This window comes from Achroia grisella, unplaced genomic scaffold (assembly GCF_030625045.1).
Source record: "Achroia grisella isolate CSIRO2021 unplaced genomic scaffold, CSIRO_AGI_Agris_v1 utg157, whole genome shotgun sequence".
Lineage (NCBI taxonomy): Eukaryota > Metazoa > Arthropoda > Insecta > Lepidoptera > Pyralidae > Achroia > Achroia grisella.
The window spans coordinates 2,187,278-2,210,397 of NW_026712653.1; the positions used below are offsets into that span (position 1 = coordinate 2,187,278).

At 33.4% G+C, this 23,120-nt stretch overlaps 1 protein-coding gene across 1 annotated transcript in view; it reads right to left on the bottom strand.

Moving 5' to 3' along the window:
- LOC131841035 (integrin alpha-8) overlaps positions 1 to 23,120 on the bottom strand; it is a 164,557-nt gene that overhangs the window by 54,338 nt on the left and 87,099 nt on the right. The window contains exon 3 of the mRNA XM_059189267.1: positions 14,668 to 14,765. Within this exon, the coding sequence (XP_059045250.1) occupies positions 14,668 to 14,765 (98 nt within the window). The remainder of the gene's footprint in view (positions 1 to 14,667; positions 14,766 to 23,120) is intronic.

Below are 23,120 nucleotides of genomic sequence, written 5' to 3' on the forward strand. Positions count from 1 at the left end.
TGCACACTATAATAATCTCTAATTGTGATAAGCAGAATGAATAGCCGCAAAATGTTCACTTTCACTCTCCCGTTTCGTACACATTCATCAAAGTCAAAAGTCGTTCCTCAGTTCCGAGACTTAACCTGATTTCAAAGCGTTTCCAATTCCTTCTACAAATATACACTTTAAAAGGCCTGCCATATATTAACCGTCATTAACTTGCGCCAATCAATGTGGTTCAACTTATATGGCATTGTTAAACAAATCAGCTGATTAGCTTTCCCAATCGGAAGACACCAAAGTGATTGATTCAAGCGAGCGAGCACTTCGTTAAAGCGATTCACTGTGATTCTGTGACTCTTTATAAGAATTTTGAAATGTATACTAATCAACATGTTTCTTCTATCTCTCACATATAGTTTTTTTTTTATACATGCATGCGCGTGAAATTTACACCCAAGTAAATATTAATTCAATTTTTTTTTATAACACAGGGGACAAACGAGCATGCGGCTCACCTGATGGTAAGTGATTACCGCCGCCTATGAGCACCCGCAACACCAGGGGAATTGCAAGTACGTTGTCGGCCTTTTAAAAACGAATAAGCTCTTTTCTAGAAGGTTTCAATATCGTGTCGGTTCGGAAATACCATCGCTGGAAGGTGATTCCACAATGTGGTTGTGCGTGGCAAAAAGTTTCTAGAAAACCGCACCGTGGAAGACCGCCATTTATCCAGATGATCAGGGTGGTATTTCAGTTCCTGGCGGGTACGGTGGTGAAACTCAGCAGCTGGTATTAATCCGAATATTGTTAGACGTTTAGATAAAATGAGGTCAAAAGAAATATAAAGTTTGAACATCTTTTTACTTTTATTGTGGTAATTTTTTATACAGAACAGAATTTAATTAAAAAAAGAAAAATATATGTACAATTCAAATATTACAAATACAAACAATCACAAAATTAAAAGATATACGTACATTTGATGCTGAAAAACTTTTTTTTATTATAGGCTACGTTATTTTAGATATACGATACTTTTTTTTAATTAAAATTGAACCTACAACATCTAAATGTTAATCTGTAGTCACAACAATCAAATGATACAATATATTTGCTAAAAAAGAAATAACTCATATTGCATTATCACGTATTTTTTTTATTAATTTCTGTTTTCGGACATTCTTTATAAAGTTTCTTACACTTTACACCACAAACCTGTGCTCACAGATGATCCCCTTAAATAACCGACGAGCCTGTAAACTGGTACTTGACTTTAGAAGATTTATGTTTTATTAAAAGCTTAATAGATACTATATCTGATGACCCGATTGGCCAAGCAGAGTGTTCGCTTTCCAAATGAGGAACATGTTATAGATCTAATATTATAGTACACTAGCGACCCGGCTTTGTACGGTTGAAATTGTTCAAAGCTCTAATATTTATTTAATAAAATATAGTCTTTATTATAATTCTTTATTAATATAAGTCTTTATTAAAAACGTATTTTTTTTGTACATTGTCCATTACATATTCAAAACTTTGGCGTTGTGTTTAATTGAGTTGAATTGTTTTGGAGGATGAGGGGCAAGATTTTCAAGATTTATTTAGTTTCAGCCGCAATTTTTGCTCTTCTTTATCGCCCAGTTATTTTTGTTATATTACGACGTTAGCAGATAAGCATACGGCCTGTCTGATGGTAGTATAATACAAAGTCGCCGCCGCTGTCTGCTCGCTTATATCTTTTAAATTAATTAACGTATTTCAATGCAGTTATCAGCAATAGATTCAGTGATTCTTACTGAAGGTTTATATATATAATTCATGCATGTTATAGTATAGAAAGAGTTGGAAAAATAAAAAAAATGTAATGGATTCGTGCGAAGCCGGGCCGGATCGGTAGTAGAAAATATTTGCATGAAGTATAAACAATTCCACATTTAAATATCGACATGTACGTATGTTTCCTTTTCAAGAATTTGTATGTGTAGGGTAGAATTATAATTGCGTGACTGACGCCTGGCTGGGTCCATGTGAATCTACATATTTGTTCCTTTTAGGGTTCCATACCAAAGATGTAGAAACGAACCCTTATGGTGCGACTGCGTCCGTCCGTCTATCACGGTATATTTCAGTAACTGCTAATCCTATCGATTTGAAATTTTATATAGTTATTTATGGTATATGTATAGACGCAAGAGTTTCTCAAAATAAAAAATATTAATAAGGGCCCTAAATGGGGATTTTAATATTATTAGTAGAATTACTAGTATTTATACCATATATATGAAACATTTTTTTTTGTACATACTAGATTTATTTTAGAAGTTTACCATTATAGTCATATAAAAGTCACACTTTTTGCCCGTATTCATAAATATACATATACATATATGAAATACTAAAACTGATTTTTTTTTTATTAATTTACTACCAAATTCCAATTTTATCTTGGAGTTCCACTACAGTATTCTCCACTATTACATTATTCCTTAGTAGATAATAGATCTTTTTATATAGTAAAGCATTGCTAATAAACTGTCTTAAAAAAAAAAGGAATTTAGTTTAGTTTCTTGGCAGTTCTTCTCAATTGAATCTGTATACCGAACTGGACGGTAGAGAAAAAATATTAATATAAAAAACTTGATCTTTATAACTTTGTGAAGGAAGGAGATCATAACGAGACGATCAAAGAAAACAGCACCGGTATTATCGTAAAATATTGTAATGACTTATGTCACACTATCTACTCGCCCCGGCTTCGCACGGATGTACATGTATTATATACTTATATATACACCTACTCTTAAATCACTCTATCTATTAAAAAAACCGCTTCAAAATCCATTGAATTGTTTTAAAGATTTAAGCATACATAGGGACACACAGCGACAGTGATTTTGTTTTATACTATGTAATGACAAAAAAAAAATTGTATATTTAATAAGTATATGACCTAGCCTCATTTTCATTTTACCCTCCAATGTTGCCTCGCCAGCGTGATATGTAAAACAATATGCTGTTATAAAAACTGTAGACAATAAAAAAGGTTTATAAAACAGTTTCTAACAAACTCCCTAAAATGGGGGGAAGGGGATTATTAGTAATGTGGACTCATGACATCATTACTAGCAATGTACCATGTCAGATTGACCTCCACGCGGCTCCCCCTGGAAACCATCGTGATAAATTACTGGTGAATTTGTCACGATGGGCTAACTGACCTGACCTCATGCTCATCTTATCATCCTCCACTGGTGCCTCGCCAGCGTAAACCGTTAGCGCAGGCGGGTGCACCATTCCATTATCACCCATAAAAAAAACTGCCTAAAATGTCCTACATAAATATATTTTTAATTGGAACTCCATGATAAAATTGATAATCACATAATCTTTTTTTGAAGTGCAATAAAGGACAAATAAATATAACACTACCTAGATGACCATTATTGTGAGTTATAAAGTACCTAGAGCTCGTTCTATTTGAATGGTCGAGTCATATTCCACCGAGACCGTCTGGAGGACAATAGCATATCTATTGCGAGCTTGCATCCTCTCGACGCGGTATTATATTATTGCATATCGCCGCCTCTCAGGCACAGATCACTTGGTACAAGTCACTGGCGATTGACTAGTTAGAATAAATATATTATATGGGACGGCTTCGGTATAGCGGTTTACTTCCGATGGTCGCCGGATCGATTCCTCGCACGGTGCAAACATTTGTATTCATGAGTATTGGAATTTGTATCGGTCTGGATGTTTTCTATGTATATTATGGATGTATTTACGAAAAAATCTATGTATTTGTATCAGTTGTCTAGTACCCATAACACAAGCTTTAGCTAACTTAACTCTGGGTCTAGATGTCGCTGTGTGAATTGTCCTGACATTATTATTATTATTGTGAGTTATATAGTACCTTTTCGTCTAGCTCGTTCTGTCTAAATGGTGGAGTCATATTCCACGAGTGAGATTGTCTGGAGGACAATAGCATATCTATCGCGAGCTTGCATCCTCTCGACGCGGTATTATATTATTGCATATCGCCGCCTCTTAGGTACAGATCACTTGGTACAAGTCACTGGCGATTGACTAGTCAGATAGATAAAATATATTTTTTAGTAACTGAGACACATTTCAGGTTACAAGTAAAAAGTTACAAGGGTGTTAAGTGTAATACTTGGTGTAAGTCACTGACGATTAACTAAATAGATAAAACCTTTATTCGTATATCCACAGATACAAAAATGTTATAAACACATACCATGCTTTAAGTCATAAACGTAAAGTGCAAACCATAATCTTGAACGAATTCTAAGCCACTGGTACAAAACACTGATTTGCACTAGCTACCCAAAACTGAAAAATTATATATTACAGTTAGACATTAGCAGGATTTGTGAGGGAGAAAATGTATGGAAAAACTTGCGAAAAGTTAAGATTTTTGAGGATCTTATGAATAACCAAAAGGACTTCAACAACAGACAAAGGGGGGATATAGAGTATATAGACGTACTAAAAAAGACAAGATCATCTAATACGAGCTCCTTGTAAGTATAAAATATGAGAACTATACAATACTTGTGACCTAAAATGTAAAGAAGATAATCCCCCCCCCCCCCCAAAAGATACAACTGTGCAGAACACATTATTTTTATATTTTGCTTTAAAACTAGAATATTAGAGGAATTTTGTGTGCTAGGACTTGTTAGTAGCCGACCAAATCAGATTAAGTGTGCGATATATCCTTTCTTCTCTTTCCCACATATTTTATAGAGACGACAATAGACAGTCATAATATTTTATATCTATTTCTATAACATTTGAATTTTAATCAACCTTATTCCTAACATTTAAGGTCGTATTTTGAAAATGTAACCTAATATTTTAGTTTTTCTACAAAGCAAAAAAGTTGACGGCATACATAATGCTAAGGAGTCATCATTGCCTGCAGATATGAACATCATAGAATATATTATACCTCTTATGGTACGTTTGATAGAATCAATATACGAGCACTTACCCGTAAATGGTAGATATTCATGATTGTTTCTTATCAATATAACTGTAGCTAGACGCCTATGATTTAAACCAACGTCTCGATTAAGAGAAAATGCATATCGGACATTATTCATCGTGGACTCGACTTATGACTCCCTAAGAGTCCCATTGGAGCTATAAATGAGTCTGAAAGCGCGTTATTGGTGCAACATAAGAAATTTGTTTCAAGTGCTTTGCATAAATAAGGTGTAAGTATGGTTTTTAACACGCGACTCCTCTCCATATTTTAATGTTTCATAATACAGTTTCATTAAAAAAACCTAAGTATATACAGTTCGCATCATGGATATCAATGTGGAGACTGATGGTTTAGTTATTTACTACCTCCAATCCCAAAAGATAGTGAGTTCAAATTTTGTCAACATCAAATATCTTTGTCTACCAATTTCAATAAAAAAACGCTCAGGACAGTTACATTCCGAGCTCGGACTCATGACCATTCAAAATCAATATCAAAAACATTCTTTCATATAGACTACTGTAGTCACTTATACACATAATTTGTTTATTACTATTTTTTTATCCCTTCCCGTTAAGACAGCTTTAGTTGAGAATACTACACACGTAGAATACATTTAGGTATAGAATACTGGCTATTCTATGTATGTATTTATGTCAATTGTCTAGTCCACACTACTACTTAGATTACCACTTAGCTTGGGACTATATGGCGTTGTGTAAATTATCCCAAGATAATAAAAAAAAGTATTAATAATAAAAGCTATTAATTTAAGAAAAAATATCATCTATTTTAATAATATTATAAGATTACAGAAGGAGATAATAGATATTGTTTCTCTTTCAACTAGAGATCTGTAGTGGAATCTATCGCCCGACCGTAACGAATGTACACACAAAATACAATTTCATATAATGAATGGGTTTTAATGAAGAACCACTGTTAACAATAGGCAAAAAGATCTTAATAGAATTATTTAGGGATCCGTATTTTTTATTGATGTTTATGAAACTGTCCTTTTCAACGTAATTTGTTATAAATATTTTTAACTATATTTTTTTATTTTAATGGTAATACTAATAATAATCTCAGGACAATTCACACAGCGCCATCTAGACCCAAGTTAAGCTATCTAAAGCTTGTGTTATGGGTACTAGACAACTGATACAAATACATAGTTAATTTTTTTTCGTAAATACATACATATTATACATAGACACAAACATTTGTATTCGTGAGTATGATTGTTTGTGTCGTTCTGGGTATTTTCTATGTATAATATGTATGTATTTATGAAAAAAAAACTATGGATTTGCATCAGTTACCTAGTACCCATAACACAAACATTAAGTAGCTTAACTTAGGTCTAGATGGCGCTGTATGAATTGAGATTATTATCGTCCATAAATACCCCAAGGTAGGGTAAATCAATCCTCCAGTGACACCAGCGTATACTGTTACGCAGGTGGGTGGATCATTCCATATCATCCATTTAAAAAACCCTATACGAAACCTTTATTAAGTCGCACAACTCGTGTATTGTCAGTTTTTTTACATTATCATTTTTCGAGCTTTACGGCTCACGCGTGACCAATTGCGAGTGTATCCTAACATTTAGAGGCTAATGGTTGTTTAAGTACCATAATATTAATAGATTTGAACATTCTTCCAACACTATTACGTTGTCAGTAGTGATAATTGCGTTATTCATCAAATTTATTTAAGAGCTCGGTGGTTTAGTGGTAGATTCCGATGTTTAGATCGCAAAGGTAGTGAGATCTTATTTGACCTGATACCAAAATTGACAGTTTAAAATTGTCTGTCTAAATGTCGGCACTAGGAAATATCTATAACAAACTTAACAAAGAGACAAGGATTGACTATCCGCTCAGAAAAGCTTCCCTGCTTAAAAAGGAGAAATGTTCAGCGTGGTGTTCGGTACAGCTGACTATCACTATATTATATATTATGTATTCACAAAACAAAGTAACTAAGTATATCTGTTGTCTAGTATCCATAACACAAGCTCTGCTAAGCTCGGGACTAGATGGCCCTTTGTGATTTGTTCAGGGATATCATTATTAGTATATCTACATTACAAAAATATTTAATATATATATATTTGTTTTGTAAGTACCGTAAACATCAGTTTATTGAAATCAATTAATATCAGTCGGTTAACGGACAACAAAAAAAATTAGAACCAGACAACTGAAAAATTCGGAAAGCAAGACCACCGCACGCGACGTATAAGGTACGGTCGTAAAAAAAATACAAAACTTCCCCGTAAACCATATGAAAACGCTGAAGGAGTGGAGACAATAAAGAGATGCGCCCTACATGGCTGCGCGTCCAACTCCAACGCAGGTAGCAGGGCTGTCAACCTTAGCTATAGCCTCATACAAAGAAATAAAAACTCTTACATATTTTCGCATATTATCTCTATGCACTTGTAACATTTCTGTCAACACTCGGCATCCTTCCATTGTTTACGTCTCCACATAACTTAGATTAAACCCCCTTGTAAAGACAGTCCACGTTACGACTCAACGTTGAATAATATCAAAGGATAATCCACGCAGCGCCATCTAGTCTCAAGTTAAGCTTGGGACTAGATGCCGCTGTGTGAATTGTTCTGGGTTAACAAAAAATACAAAACTTTTGTGCCTACACTTGTAATATATCTGTCAGCACTCGGCACCCTTTCATTTGTTTACGTCTCCACATAACTTAGATTTAACTCTTATTAAATGGACTACCTACCTGTCGAAGTTTTCTCATTTTTTCTACAAATTCAAATTCAAATTCTAAATCTCTCTCGACGTTACGACGACATTGACATAGCTGTTACTCTAGTAAAGTCATGACCACGACTAGTGCAACCTAGTCGAAACGCCGAGTGAGGGACTTTTATTTGCCATAAAATTATTCGTGTTAACCGATAATAACATAAATAGGGAATATTAAAGTTTCTTAAGGATCGGCAACTCATTGACACTCCTGGTTATATTGAGGTTTCTCAAGGGTCGGTAACACGCACGCGACATCTCTGGCGTCTTAAGCATTCATAGGCTACGATAATAATTTACCATCAGATGGGCCGTATGATTGTTTGCCAACATCGTAGTATAAAATATCCTGCTACGGTTGACATCCCTGGTGAGTAGCTGCTGTCTGCCGCCATATTAGGTGCGCGTGCGCAAGAACTGTGGCATCCGCGGTTCGCCGCTGACAAATCACCGCACAATTTGTTAACTTGAATCCTTTTTGTGGTGCGTGGTCGGACTTTATTTAATTACAGCAATAAAATTATAAAAGGCACGACTGTTTGTGTTGAAAAATATAAAAATTTCAATTTTCAACAGTCATTTGTATGGTATGCTAAAGATTGGACTTTGTTTTTGTCACTAGAAACGATTTCACTGTTTGTCAACTAGCAAATATAGGATAATATTTAAGTGATATATATTTTATATTTTACAAGTTTCTAATATTCAAACATATAACAAATATATATATTAAAAATCGTACCTTTTTAAAAGCGAGTATCAGGTTTTCATTGCAATTTTCCCTCATTCAAAAGTCGTATAAAAATCTATAGTTTTTGTAAATCACAACATTTTGTATCTATTAATACCTACGAATTACATTTAGCTAAAGTACTTTCTAGAATTTTGACAATATATCTCATTCCTAAATTAATTAGAAAGTACATTAGATTTTTTATTAAATATAACTAACTCGTAACTATAATACAAATATTACAGAAACTATATAATATATTATACTAATAAACAATAAAAATTCGTCATCATCATACTATTTATACATAACTTAATTATACAACAAAGAACCTAAAATTAAAAACCTTAAAAAATATAATATACTAACTTAAGTATATTATTAAAAGGAGGCAAGGTTCCGAAGATACTGGCAGCGTTGCCCTTTTGTATGGCTAGACTAATTCTTTTACCGAGGTAGCTGCCACCCCTTCGGTTTTCTGTGATGTCGTCTAACCTTTTTGCTATTTCCTTAAAAAGTCTTATAGCACTAGTACCCCACGGACCAAGGGTCTCGACACGGAATGGGACAAAATCATATTAGGAGCCTAGACCCCTGTAACTATTATAAGTACAATTTCAGCGTAAAAAATATATATATTATTACTGTAATTTCTGGTAAGTGGTGTTGTTGACAATTTTATAAATATTAATTTTCTTTTCAGTACTGTGTAAAATATATCGTTTTGGCATTGTTTATTTATCTAAATAAGTTAAAAAAAGTCATATCTATTAATTACATTTAAAAACGTTCAGACACAACTAAGTATAAATTTTGTTGTAGATACATGTACATAGACACCTGCTAAGAATTTATTGCACAGCACGTACATACATACACGAGCGAGACGAGACAATGTAGATATGCATTTAGAAACGAGGGGATATCTCACCATCAATCAGTGTACCAAGTATATCCATTTAAAGACACTTCACTTCAGTACACTCATAGAATATATGTATTTTTATGTGGAGTGGCAAACAAGCTGACGGCCTGCCTGAAGGTAAATGGTTACCATTGCATATATATATACGCATCCTAGAAATTGCCATTCTGGAGTACTAAGATCGAGGGCTTCGGTGATGTAGGTTTAGGATACCGGTTTACTTGCAACGGTCGTGGGTTAGATTCTTTGAACATATAAATATATTGGGCTTCTGTAATACTTTCAATATTCTCATTCTGTGTATATTTTAATAATAATATCCTTGGACAATTTACATAGTACATAATACAATGTAGTCCAAAGCCAAGCAGAGCTTGTCTTGCCTTAGGCGACAACTGATGTACATTAAATACATAGATACATTTCTTTCTAAATACATAATATAGAAAACATCCAGACCGTACAAACAATCATAAAAATGTTTGTACCGTGCACAGAATCGAAGCTGCGACCATCGAAAGTAAAGCTTTCAGCGTCATTTGGAAAAGAAATTAGCAGGAAAAGAACTCACTACCGTCACTCAAACTATTCCACCAATGAGTTACTTCTAGAAATTTCTATGCTACAAATTGTGCATAGACTACGATACGAGCGAATTGTAAATAGATGCGCGCGCGCAACCGCAGGGCTGTGTGACGAGACATTACTATATCTGGCAATTTATCGAAGGGGATTTATTAGCAATTGTAATACAGCTCAATATGTATGCAATGGACATTTACACCGTACAATGTTCAGCGCCAACGGAAGAATGACAGACAACGCTTGACTTTTGACACCTTGACGACTTAATGTTGGCGAATCTCGAAACCGAACGTTGGAATTCCCAATTTTCTTACGCATAGCACGTAGCAATTTCATCAAACGACCAATTTAAAAAGGCTTTCATTACTGAAATCACGCAACATCTTTATGAATTCGAAATCGTGATAATTTTCAAAAAGATTGAACTATTTTCAATATATCATGATTATTGAAGAACCATGTTCCACTAAGCATATTAAAGTTGACCGTAAATTATATGTGGCATTGGGGCAAATTAGAATGTAACTACCTGATTGTGATTATCATCACCCATGAGCAACTACAACCAGGGAGTTGCCGGCCTTTCGGCAAGGAATGTACTGTTTCCTTGAAGGTATCAATATCAAACAATATATTCTTTTCCAGATTCAAGGAATCTATATTTCTATATTTTTTCTTAGTGGTGCAAAAGTTCTTAATAATTCTATGCTTCAGTTGTGGGTTTAGATTTGTTAGAAATATGTTAACATTTGATCCCAAGTGTCTGAATATCTCTACATCAAACGATATAAATATATAAGTACCATTTAAAAAAAAAACATATTTACGCTAATTGATTTCCACAGACAACAATATTGTCAGATATACGATAGGACTCTTTCCAGGATCGATGAGAAAAAACCCGTTACGTCAGTATCTTTTTTCAAGAACATTAATCGTCCTAAGCAGACGATTAAAGATTCCGCGCGCGCCCCTCTGCCGTGCTTCTATACACGATGCGCAAATGAAACAAAATGCCTAAACAAATTGCGTGAACAGCCGACAAGTTGGTCGGCCTGAGAGCGACCGCTTTTTGCACTAATTCGGCATTCCGAAATAAAAATTCCAACTCCATAAGTGGAAACGCAAAAACAATGCATCTGAACGCCGGCGAGGCCTGGACATACGATCACAGCGGAATGCAAAAAGTCACGAAGCGCTGATGATGGCCGCTGATGAATAAGCAGCGAGAAATGGGTTGATAGACTGCAATAAAAATTACCTATTAGCTATTTTAGGTATGTTATTGCACATAGAAAAAAGACGATCGATCCGTTTTTATAGTGAATGCAATGAAAAACAAGAAAATTATTATTGCACATCAAAGTATGTATTATTTCTCTATGGATACATTGTAAGGAGTTGAGTTCTTTTATCTTGTAAGATAAATATATTTTCTTATTACTTTTTAAACGTCCAAGAAATTAAATGAATTCTTCATAGTTTTTACTAATATTGGAAACGCAAAAATTTGTTAGTTTGGAAGGATAAATCGATGTTTATTAGTCTTTCACACAAAAACTAATGAACGGAATTTAATAAAACTTTACAGTAATATAGCTCATACATCAGAGTAACACATAGGCTGTAAATTTTATATGGGTGACACCGCGGCCACTGGTAGTATGTAATATTATTTTGCAATTCGAAAGTATTCCAAATGGACTATGGATGAATATTGTTTTAGTGATAATGTCATTGTTATCTCTTTGTCTAATTTATTATAATTATATATTTTTATCCCTTTTATGCATAGAATGGGTACAAATGAAATCGAAACCCTACTGTCCCTATAATTTATAGGGACAGTAGGGTTTCGATTTCATTTCTATCATTGATTAAGTTAAGTACTCCGAAACGTTTGTAGGGTACAAACCAACCAACTATATCAAACGTTATCCACATGCAATGTAATTTGTCCATCAGTTTATCGACAACTGAGCAACCCCTATGCTTTTATAGGGGTAGGGGTACGTCGGCCTGGTGACCCAATAGAGCATCATTTTGATGGGACCGAGCTGACCCAATTGCAAATGTCAACGAGCCATTTCCGTAGCCCTAATACAGTGATTCCCAACCTTGTCTCTACAGAGACTATTTTGTAAATACATAATACAGGGGGGAAGAGGATTGTTAGTAATGTGGATTGATAACCCCATTGCTAGCAATGTACCATGTCAGGTCGACCTCCACGCGGTTCCCCCTGGAAACCATCGTGTTAAATTCCTGGTGAATTTGTCGCGATGGGCTAACTGACCTGACCTCATTCTCATCTTATCATCTTCCACTGGTGCCCCGCCAGCGTAAACCGATAGCGCAAGCGGGTGCACCATCCCATTATCATCCGTAAAAAAAAAAATACATAATACATATTCACTACTAGCTGAACACGCGTCTTCGTACCCATACAACTTTTTTGTATGTAAACGAATTGAAACAGAACCAACAACGAATTTTCAATGAAGCTTACCTTAATCTATAAGTGAAAACTATATCTAATATGGTAGAACTTATTAATTGCCATAAAATCGGTGGTTATCATTGCTTTTATTTAATCTACCTCCGCCACAGCAAAGAACAACCAGAAACTACTGAACTTCATTTTCTTATTCTTTAACCTATAAAGTATTGAAAACAATTTAGAAACCTTGCGATTAACTGTATAATGGCATACTTATTAGGATATCAAACACATACTTTAAATACGAATATATCCACGTTCGACATAAATTTAAACTAAATAAAGAATAACGATAGTTTGGAATTGTAATTTTTCTTCGGAATATATTTTAGCTCTACTAAACCTATGGTGGTTATAGGTTGAGAACCACTGTCATAGCAGAATTAATGGCCCGGTATTGTTCTTGTGTTAATGAAATCTGTCTATTGCTATTACGAAGTTGTAGACTGTGTCAATTTGCTTTACTAGTGATGTATTATGCCTGTTTCTGCCATTTATGGCATGGAAAGTTTTGATTGGAGCTCTTTGTGTTATGAATGCTAAGTACGTTAACTGAATACACAATTATCCAAATACATATTATCATAACCAGAAAACCTGTTATCAAGTCATAGTTTAAAAGTATATTTCTCAAAAGTAAGTCTTAGAGAACAGATTTATAGAAATTTGATAGGTATAATAACAATTATTTACTATTAGTTGCAATTTAAATAAAAAAGAAAATATCTACTTCTTTACACAATTCAATTCCGCCATTTTAATTTATTCCCGCCAAATTTTATAAACATGTACCATGCACGTTTTGATTCCCAACAATTTTTTTTTTTTTTCAAACATATGTTTTACTCTGTCTTGGATACAAGTCGTTCAGTCGTGTTCTTCTTTTAAACTCTCACTTTTTTAATTAAACAATGCATTCTAATTGATTTAATTACAGATGAATTATACAACTATAAACGTTCTAAAATTGAAAATAAAATGTTATTTTTTTCTCGAATGTTATCCGGTATAAAGTGAATCGCATAAAGTACGAAATAAATATTTATAAGAGAAACTTGATCTCAACGGACATGAGTGTTCAGCTGAGAACCAATTGTAAACGGTCGAATAGAAATTACACCATACTTTTTATTTGTCTTATAATTTATTTGTCGTAATGCCGCTGGCCAAAGCCCTCGATCATTGAAGTCAAGTGATTGTAGAAAGGCAAACATCAGCTATCACAATATGAAGATGATGAAACCCTAGTTAATATTAAAAGAACAACAGAGTATCAGATATATTCACTATTACGAATAACAATTTTTTCACAGAATGTAAAAAGAACTTTCCGATGGATCGGAAGTTAGTAGCGTAGTTGTTTAGCTCACTGCTTTACTTTCATACTAAACACCCGGACTGATGCAATCATACTCATGAATACAAATGTATTGTACCGTGCGAGGAACCGAACCCGCTATTAATGTGGTAAGTTTTTTGAAAAATTTACTAACATTTTATAGTAAAATATGAGTACAAAGTAGAGTCACAGTATCAGTATGAAATCGTCTCAACCGGCGATAGGCAGCCGTAATGGGCGCAGCAGGAAGGGTGTGCCAAGACGACCCATAAACTATATGGGTCATTGTTAGAACACGCCGTGACCTCACCGCCTCACCGTCATGTGACAACACATAAAGGTAAGAAAGAGGTAACACAACCTAATGACTTAATACAAAGATAACCTCGGTGGCCTAGCGGGATAGCACTCTTACTTCCGATGATAGTGGGTTCGATGTTAAACTTATTTGATCTTGTGTATTTAATATTTTGACATTTATAAATTAGTGGTAGTTGTTATTCAATTATTTCGACTTAAAAATGTAAAGTTTTGCATTCTTCTTATGATGAGACAGCTTTCAGAATGAATATATGTATATACAACGTATATATACACTTATCATATATTTGTTAGTCGTATACGTTAGGCACGAGTTGGACTTGTTTGAAGTTCTTCCACGAGTTTGTAGTGCCATCTGCACTCGCCGCCTATCTGCTGCCTATCGAAGCTGTAAAGGCCAGCTGCAGCCAACAGCACCAGCGTAGTCCAAAAAACAAATATATATAGTAAGGTGATATAAAGCCACTCACCACAATGGGTCCATTGCTGCCGCTGCTGCTGAGCGTGGCGCCCAACCACTGGTACGACTTCTGGTCGATCTGGTGACGATGGCTGTCTTCATTGTTAGCTGAAACAATTTTTTTTATAAATATAATGTTTGTCAAAGAATTAATGACAGAACTTTAACACCTAGGATAGGATAGGATATAATATAACCAATATAACTTAGTATATGAAGATAAACGTTATTATATATATTAATAAAAAGTGTAACTGTCTGTTTATTTATTAATGATCCATACTAATGTAAACTGTCTGTCTATACGTTCGTTGTTTTCACGACTAAACGGCTGAACGATAACTAATAACTTTATAATTATATAACAATGAATTCGTCCTCCTCTCTTCTCTTCTGCTTGCTGTGCCCACAGGGTCCATGATTGATCTGCTGTTAAACTGTATAATTATGTATTTAATCCCAAAAAAAGGCAGACGAACTCGCCAATAGAAGCTAGTATTATATAAAACCAATTACTATACTAACATATGTATTCAATACATTTAAGCAATGTATTATTAATATGATATAATACTTAGTGAGCACTGGCTAAAAAGCATTCACTCTGTACATGATCTACTCCGTGGCAATACTATACTCACAAAACACTCACTCATCCTACATCCAGCAATATTCAATACAAATTAGTGTCCGTAAATGGCGTTATGCGACCGCTAAATATTACGTGACAAGAAACATCGCAGATAATAACTTAATACGAATTCGAGGACATTCATCTTCAGGTAAGAAATTCAATTTTATTGACGCAAAAAACATTGTATACATACATGATGGATGGACGGACCGTCCATCCAGCGGTCCGGGAATGCGCGTTTCCACTGAACTCAGATTATATATTTATTTATATATCAATCGATGTTCAGTTGAAACAATATAAGGTATGTTTATTAACAAAAATCCGAACCAAATCAGTTAAGCCGTTTCTGAGAATAGTAAACAAACGCACAGACAAAAAGATAAATACAAAATTTCTAACAATCATCGTAAAAGAATAATCGATTATCGAAAAATTAATACGTTAATAGTCAATTAATAATCGAATTATATTAAATCGATTATACCGCTATTTTTAAAATAATCGAATAATTAAAAATGGACAATTTGTATGTCCATAAACTCTATATCGTATCGTATTGTAACTTTCAACAATGAGCACTGACTAAAAAGATTCCACTCTGTACATGATCTACTCCGTGGTAGCACTATACTCACATCACACAAAACTGGCATAATTCCTTAAGTCATAATTAATATTTAAGTGAAAGCGTACGTTATTTTTAATTATCCTTCAAGTACGCGTTGGTTATTTAATAACGGGTCGAAACGAGTCGTGTCCGAGCCGTGACTCGATCGCCCCAGGACCCACAGATTACAGGGTATTATTTATTTAAATATGCATGCAGCATGATTGATTAATCGTGCTTTAATAGTTTGAATTGAACGATGTAATCATATACTTCCAGAGAAAAGTCTTACTCGAGTCTAAAAAGGAGTGGTTTTTGTAACTACCTACGTATTCGGAACAGTTCCTTAGTATATGCAGCCTGTATCACCAGGCTTGCCTACTTGAGCAAAGGGCACGTGACAATACTGGCCACCAAGGGAAATACGTGGTCATTTAAATTTAGAAGTAAATTTTTTTTTTTTAAATAAGAATTAGAAGGAAAAGGACGCTCCGTATTTTTATTATTTTAAATAAGAAAAATTCTGAATTAATCGATTTAATATTATTGATTTTAATAAAATTTACACTTTAGAGTACGTGGCCATTAAATTGTACTAAAATTGTACACGTCAAATCAATCAAATCAAAGTATCATTATTCATATAGGTCTATTACAGATTCTTATAATACTTTCAAATCTATAATCAGTTAGTCATGTTTACAAAAATACAGACCTTTTTGAGCACAGATGAGCAAATTTGGTGTTACTTTATTTACTTTGCGATACTCGGAAAGTGGAAGACCTCAGTCCTTATCCATAAATTATTTTCTTTTCTATAAAATACATTATACTATCTAATTTTATTTATTAATTCGTAATCGAAATATTGACTTACAAGAACAGGTAGGTTGTCAGTTTATTTCGCATTTCTGTAAAACCTGCCAATTTTTAATCACGCGAACAAAGTCACAGCTAGAAGCTAGTAACAACATAAATATTAAAACAAACGAGCACCCTAAATACATTTGCATATTATTAAGTTGGTCATTCTGCCATGTCACGACATGTCAACTCTAATGACAAGAACCGTTAATGAGTCTACGGACATACGAAAATTTATGGACGACAACACGAATTGTCACCCAATTGGTAGAGTCGATCTGTCAGGATGATTTTCAATATGACTTCCAATCCAAACATTTTAGATTCTTCTTTAGATAAGTAACCAAGACCAAACCGAATATTATAATTAAAATAAATCGATATAAATGTAAGTTTATTCTTTTGTTCACCACGATATAATGAATTAATATGTTACTCAATGGATCTATATTATTTTGTTTAATTCCGCTAACATTATTATTTGTTGTCTGGTTACAGATCCAATAACGTGAAAAAGACTTAGAAAACATAGAATTACACAGAAATGAAAATATATAATATTTATTTTATAAATAAAACATTTTTTTCTTTTCCATATTTTTTAACGTTGTTTTTAAAAAAATGTACACACAAAATGTGGACATGTCAAGTGTTTCGTTTAATAAAAACCACCAGAGAGAAGGAGTGGTGCCTCCTTATCAAAACATAAAATAATTATTTGTTTGTGCCTTTTAATGCGCTGAAGATCTTGATATGTGTAATTATAGTCAGAGATTCCAGGCTAGTTTTTTTTAATTTCATGACATTGGTATAATAAGATTGATATGCGTAAGCTAATTTTGAATATGAACCGTTAACAAATTGTCTTTGGCCCGCTGAAATCCCGACGTTTCAGTGTTGCTATTTTAAAATAAGGTTTGGGCCATATATTATGGTATGGTATGTATATTAATTCTTGAACTCTGACTCATCACAATGACATTTCTGTTCAGAGCTACGCACCAACTTTTCCAATTGACTCATTAACTTTCTACTGTCAGTTTATGATTTCGGGAACGACTTCACCTCCAGTCGTTATGTATGGAGGCTTTAAATTTTATAGCATTTTAATGGTTTTATCTGTATGGATGACTAAATTCATATGCAATGTTAAAACGCATTCTTAATCCACAAAAGGTGAAAGGTTATTCATTTGACTGGTATTACGGGATAATATTAACTTTTGTAGCTGTTTTGATGACGATTTTTCCAACTATAAGGTTTATTCTTTCTTTCTATTCTCGTATTAGTTTTGTCACGGACTCGATTTTTTGTGGAACTTTGCTTTTAATTATCAAATGACTTACTGTTTACTAATAACTAGTTTAATAATATTAATTTTGAAATTTGTAACTGTGGATGGATACATAATTGTTGATACTCTTTTACGCAAAAACTTTTGAATGTATTTTAATGAAAGTTTACAATAATAAAGCTTATACATCAGAATAACAAATAGGTTGTAAATCACACACAGGTGAAACCGCGAGCACAGCTAGTATAACAGTAATTATCACACTATGTCTTAGAGATAGAGTTAGTTATCTATATAAACAGCGTAAATATTTTATTTCATTAGGACCATAATTATGACTGTAATCCTTCGAACTATGTTTTTCAGATTAATAAATCGCTTTTAATTTCGAATAATTCCATCTGAATATAACCTTATCTTTTTTTTAAATTCAATTATCACTTTACTATTTACATCCATTAAGAAATAATACCATATAAAGACGCGAAAGTAGCAAAAACCTAAGAGGTTTTCGAAAATTCCAACAATAAGTTTACCACAAGTCACAAATATCTTGCGAAGTAAAGGTTGAAAAGCGCGCAAAAAGGTCAACAGATAATCAAATGTACTATATAACCTTGTTATCTGATGGAGGCGTCAAGTCTCCGAGACCGACGTGAATACATGAGACGAGTTATGGAAGTGAATGAAGCAAGAGTCATGCGTTGGGATAGACGCTAATCGTGCTGCTTAAGTATGTACCGTAAATAAAAACAAATATAACATATTTTAGCATGTTTTTTTTTTCAGATTTTTTTAAGTAATTGTTATATAAAGAAACTGTCTGCGCAACTGGTACACTAATATATATATATGGTATACTAGTAACAAATAGCTAATGTGGCCTATATACATGAACAGATCACCATCATATGGACACCCGTAGGACACCCCATTTCAGATGAACATTTTAGTGTTATGTTCTTACCCTGTAATTTCATTGTCTATGGAATATATAAAAATAAATATGTACTGAACATCACAGGCCAGTTGAAGAACGGAACACTGCAAAATTAAGGATGTACCAACGACTGCCACGCCTCCTGTAGGTTTTTCAAGTTAAGTGCTACCCAAAAACACTCATTTGATTTTTATCGACACTGATGTTTATAATCGAGTTCCTTATTTGTCACGGCACTGAGGCCGTGTCTGTACGTAATTATAAGTTATTGACACACTGATTTATTATTAATGGAATTGTTATCACAAAAGAATATCTACCTGATAAAGCTGTACAACATCAAAAGTTTTCTCAAATCAGATAACATTTTTATTAAATTCGTTCGACGGTACAAGGTTAGTGCAAACGATTTTTTCTTTTATTTATTTTTTAATAGTAATAGAGAGAGTGTCATAGTAATTTTTGTGCAATAACTACTCTGTGCAACTATTAGACAGACCATAGACTAACATGTATTTGTTCAGTTTTTTGTCAAAAAAGTAAAGTACTTTTTTGTATTTCGCGGCTTAGTCCATATGCCTAATATAAATGTATAAATATACAAAAAAATGTATAAAAGCTGTTTAATATGAAATAAATTGTATATTTTTACCAATGTTATAAAGTAGTAACAACTTGCTCAATGATTGCAAACGTATGCAGATATTTCTACGTTTGTATGTTTGTAACTCAATCAAAGAAAAGGCGGTAAAAATATAAAAAAAAAATTACTCGACAGTGTCACAGCGATAGTTTAATATATTTATAACTAAAAATATGTCTTTCGTCATATAATGTATAAGTGGGTAATATGTCCTCTACACAAATATGTATGTTTTTTTTAATATGTTTTATTTTTACAAAATTATATTCCTCGAGTTTGACGATACTGCTGCGTGGATGGAATGTATTTATTTTTTATGTCTTAATGCAAATCGTATATACGACAAAGGTTTTTACGACTATGTAACGACTTATAATTACGCCACACGGCTGTAAACTCTAATGTACTCTTCAATTTTGGTCATCGTCCATATTTGCTGCATTATCTGATGCCACAAAATTGATGGTTAACAAGAAAAGATATTGTTTTTTTTTGTTAATTCCTGATGAGAGATTGATGTCTTAATAATAAAGTTTAACGATGTACTGGACCTTATTCTGTCAATATTGATTACTAGCTGTGCCTGCGGTTTCACCCGTATCAAATTTATAGCCTGTGTTATTTTGATGTATGAGCTATATCACTGTAAATTTTCAACAAATTCCATTCAGTAGTTTCTGCGTGAAAGTAACAAACATCCTTCCAAACACACAAACTTTCGCGTTTATAATATTACTAGCTTTTGCTCGCGGTTTCGCTCGCGTTAATTTATCCCTTTAGGGGTGGAATTTATCAAAATCGTTTTTTAGGAGATGACTACGTCATAGTAGCTTTATGCAAGCAAAGTCTCAGTCCGATCGGTTTAAAATTGACGAAGTTTCATATAAACTTTCATCCCCTATTTTATCCCCTTGGGGGTAGAATTAATCAAAATGCTTTCTTCGCGGATGCATACGACATAACATCTACTTGCATGCCAAATTTCAGCCCGATCCGTCCAGTGGTTTGGGCTGTGCGTTAGATCACTATGTCAGTCACCTTTGAGTTATATATATTTAGATTAAGATAGTCAGCAAAATGTAGGTAATGTTCAGTGTTCTGTTAACGTCGATATTTACAATTGACAATACCTCTGTCTACCCTACCTGAGATAACGGTTATGTAGATATATAAATCTTCTAGACTATAATCCCACGACTTTTGATGTTAATAACCCGAGATAATAAATCCTAATAATTTACCCCCAGAGAGCTACAGTTATAGTTTTCAGTTATTATCTTTAATATTATATACATATATATAATACATAAAATGTATATCTAATTATAATGTGATATAATAACATGGCTCTTCCTGATCCCCCAAAAAGCGTTCAAACCAACATATTTTATGATCTAACATCAATAAACATAACCTATATTTTATTTGGGCTGTAACAAAAGGAAACAAACCAATTATTCGGTCCAGTGATTGCGTAAACTATGGAAGTGTAGAAATATCAATAATAAACACGCCTGCATGAACAATTCTCTATAGATCTATGTGTACCGCCAGCAAGCTCGTACTCTATGATTGACATATAAATTATCTATACATATAAATAAAATCGGAGTTTGTTTGTAATATTGATATAACCGTTTTTTACTACATGTATATGAATATAAATACAGTTATGTGTCTGTTTGTTCTGGCTAATCTCTGAAATGACTGGACCGTTTTTAACTAGACTTTTATAAGCAGGTAGCTGATGTAATAAGGAGTAACTTAGGCTACTTTTATTTTAGAAAAATAAAGTTAAATTTCACTGACCAACTCGCGAGTATAGCTAGTTAAAAATAAACTTACATTTAACATTGTAAATGCTATTAGATAATAAATTTGTGTTTTGTCCAGAGTTATTTATTCATACATATCAGATTCTCGAATTTCTTCGATAGTATAGTCAGTCTTTGTCAATATACAAAGTAATTCCAATATGTTTAGTTTATTGTTACTTTGTCTTCCTGTGAAAAATTACGCATGATACGTAAGGTATTTAATATTGATGCTTTCTGCATTGTGATATATGTATTCGATGGTAGATTGTAAACATTATTTATTCATCTATTATTATTATACAGTTATATAGAGTTCACAGTATTACATGTTTTGTTTTATGTTGCAACCGTATTAACTATATCGTCCGTACTTGCATCTGTGTATTTCAGCAGCTTGTTTTGTTAAATTAAAACACAAGTAATGTTTCTATTTTTAATTAAATATAGTAATGAATATATATTAATTACATTAATAATTACATAAATACATACAATAAAATAAAAAAAAAAACGACGTTCCGGATTGTATCTGGCGCAAAGGATTTCCCTAGCAATTCAACGTGGAAATGCTGCGAGCGTTATGGGAACCTTTAAGCCGGGTACGATACGGGACAATCATAGCAATTAACTTTTAGGTTTTTTTTTTTTATTTTATTGTATGTATTAATGTAATTATGAATATATATTAAATATTTTATACTACTTTTCCTATCAACTCAGACATAAATTAGATAATATCCTGTTGTAGTTAAAACACACCGTTTAATATTGCTGTCCCTACATCACGGTTGAAAGGTTCTGTACCTATAATAAAAGGAAAGGGACAATATAGAAGCGTCCCTTTTATTTTCCTGTTATTAACGTAATATAGTTTTTAAGACCGTATAGCTTTATTATTTTTATATATCATAATGTTTATATATTTATCTAACTTACGTACTGCACTATATAACCGAGATTACCTACATTTCACTCATCTATATTTTTGTGTTTCGATATTTATGGCAAATGTATTTTTTTCAGACTACTCTAATACTGTTGGCCGCAGCTGGCCTTTACAGCTTCACCGGACGATAGGGAGCGAGTGCAGATGGCACTCCAAACCCGCCGAAGGACTTATGGAGCGGCTGAGGACCAACTCCCGCCTGACGGATACGACTTTAGTCTGAGGGCCCCTTAGGGGTTCGAACCTCGGCTCAGGCCGTCGTAACATCGGTCCCCGTTTGAATTGGACGGGGGATCGATCGGAGGGGGCTATGGCAAATGTGAATTTTAATAGTATAATATATTTCTATGTCATGTAACACCCATGGTACACTTCAGGCGTTGATATTTCAGAGGATTGAGCTAAAATGCCACAATACCCGATTTTTACTGCCATATATCAACATCTCCCTTCTGGCAACAAGAATATTACAAATGAAGCTCCTTAGTGGCTGAAATAAATAGGTGAAACAGAGGTATGTTATTCATGTAGGTACATAATAGAGTAAATTAATTTTTCCATGAACAAAGAATACACAAACTTTATTTAGAATTTTTTTTCCAAAATAAATGAACTAACTACATATATATTAGAAGGTTAAAAATGTCAAGCGAAGGAATAACAAATACCACGAAGAAAGTCGCGGACTTCAGCTAGTTAGTAATAGACACAAATA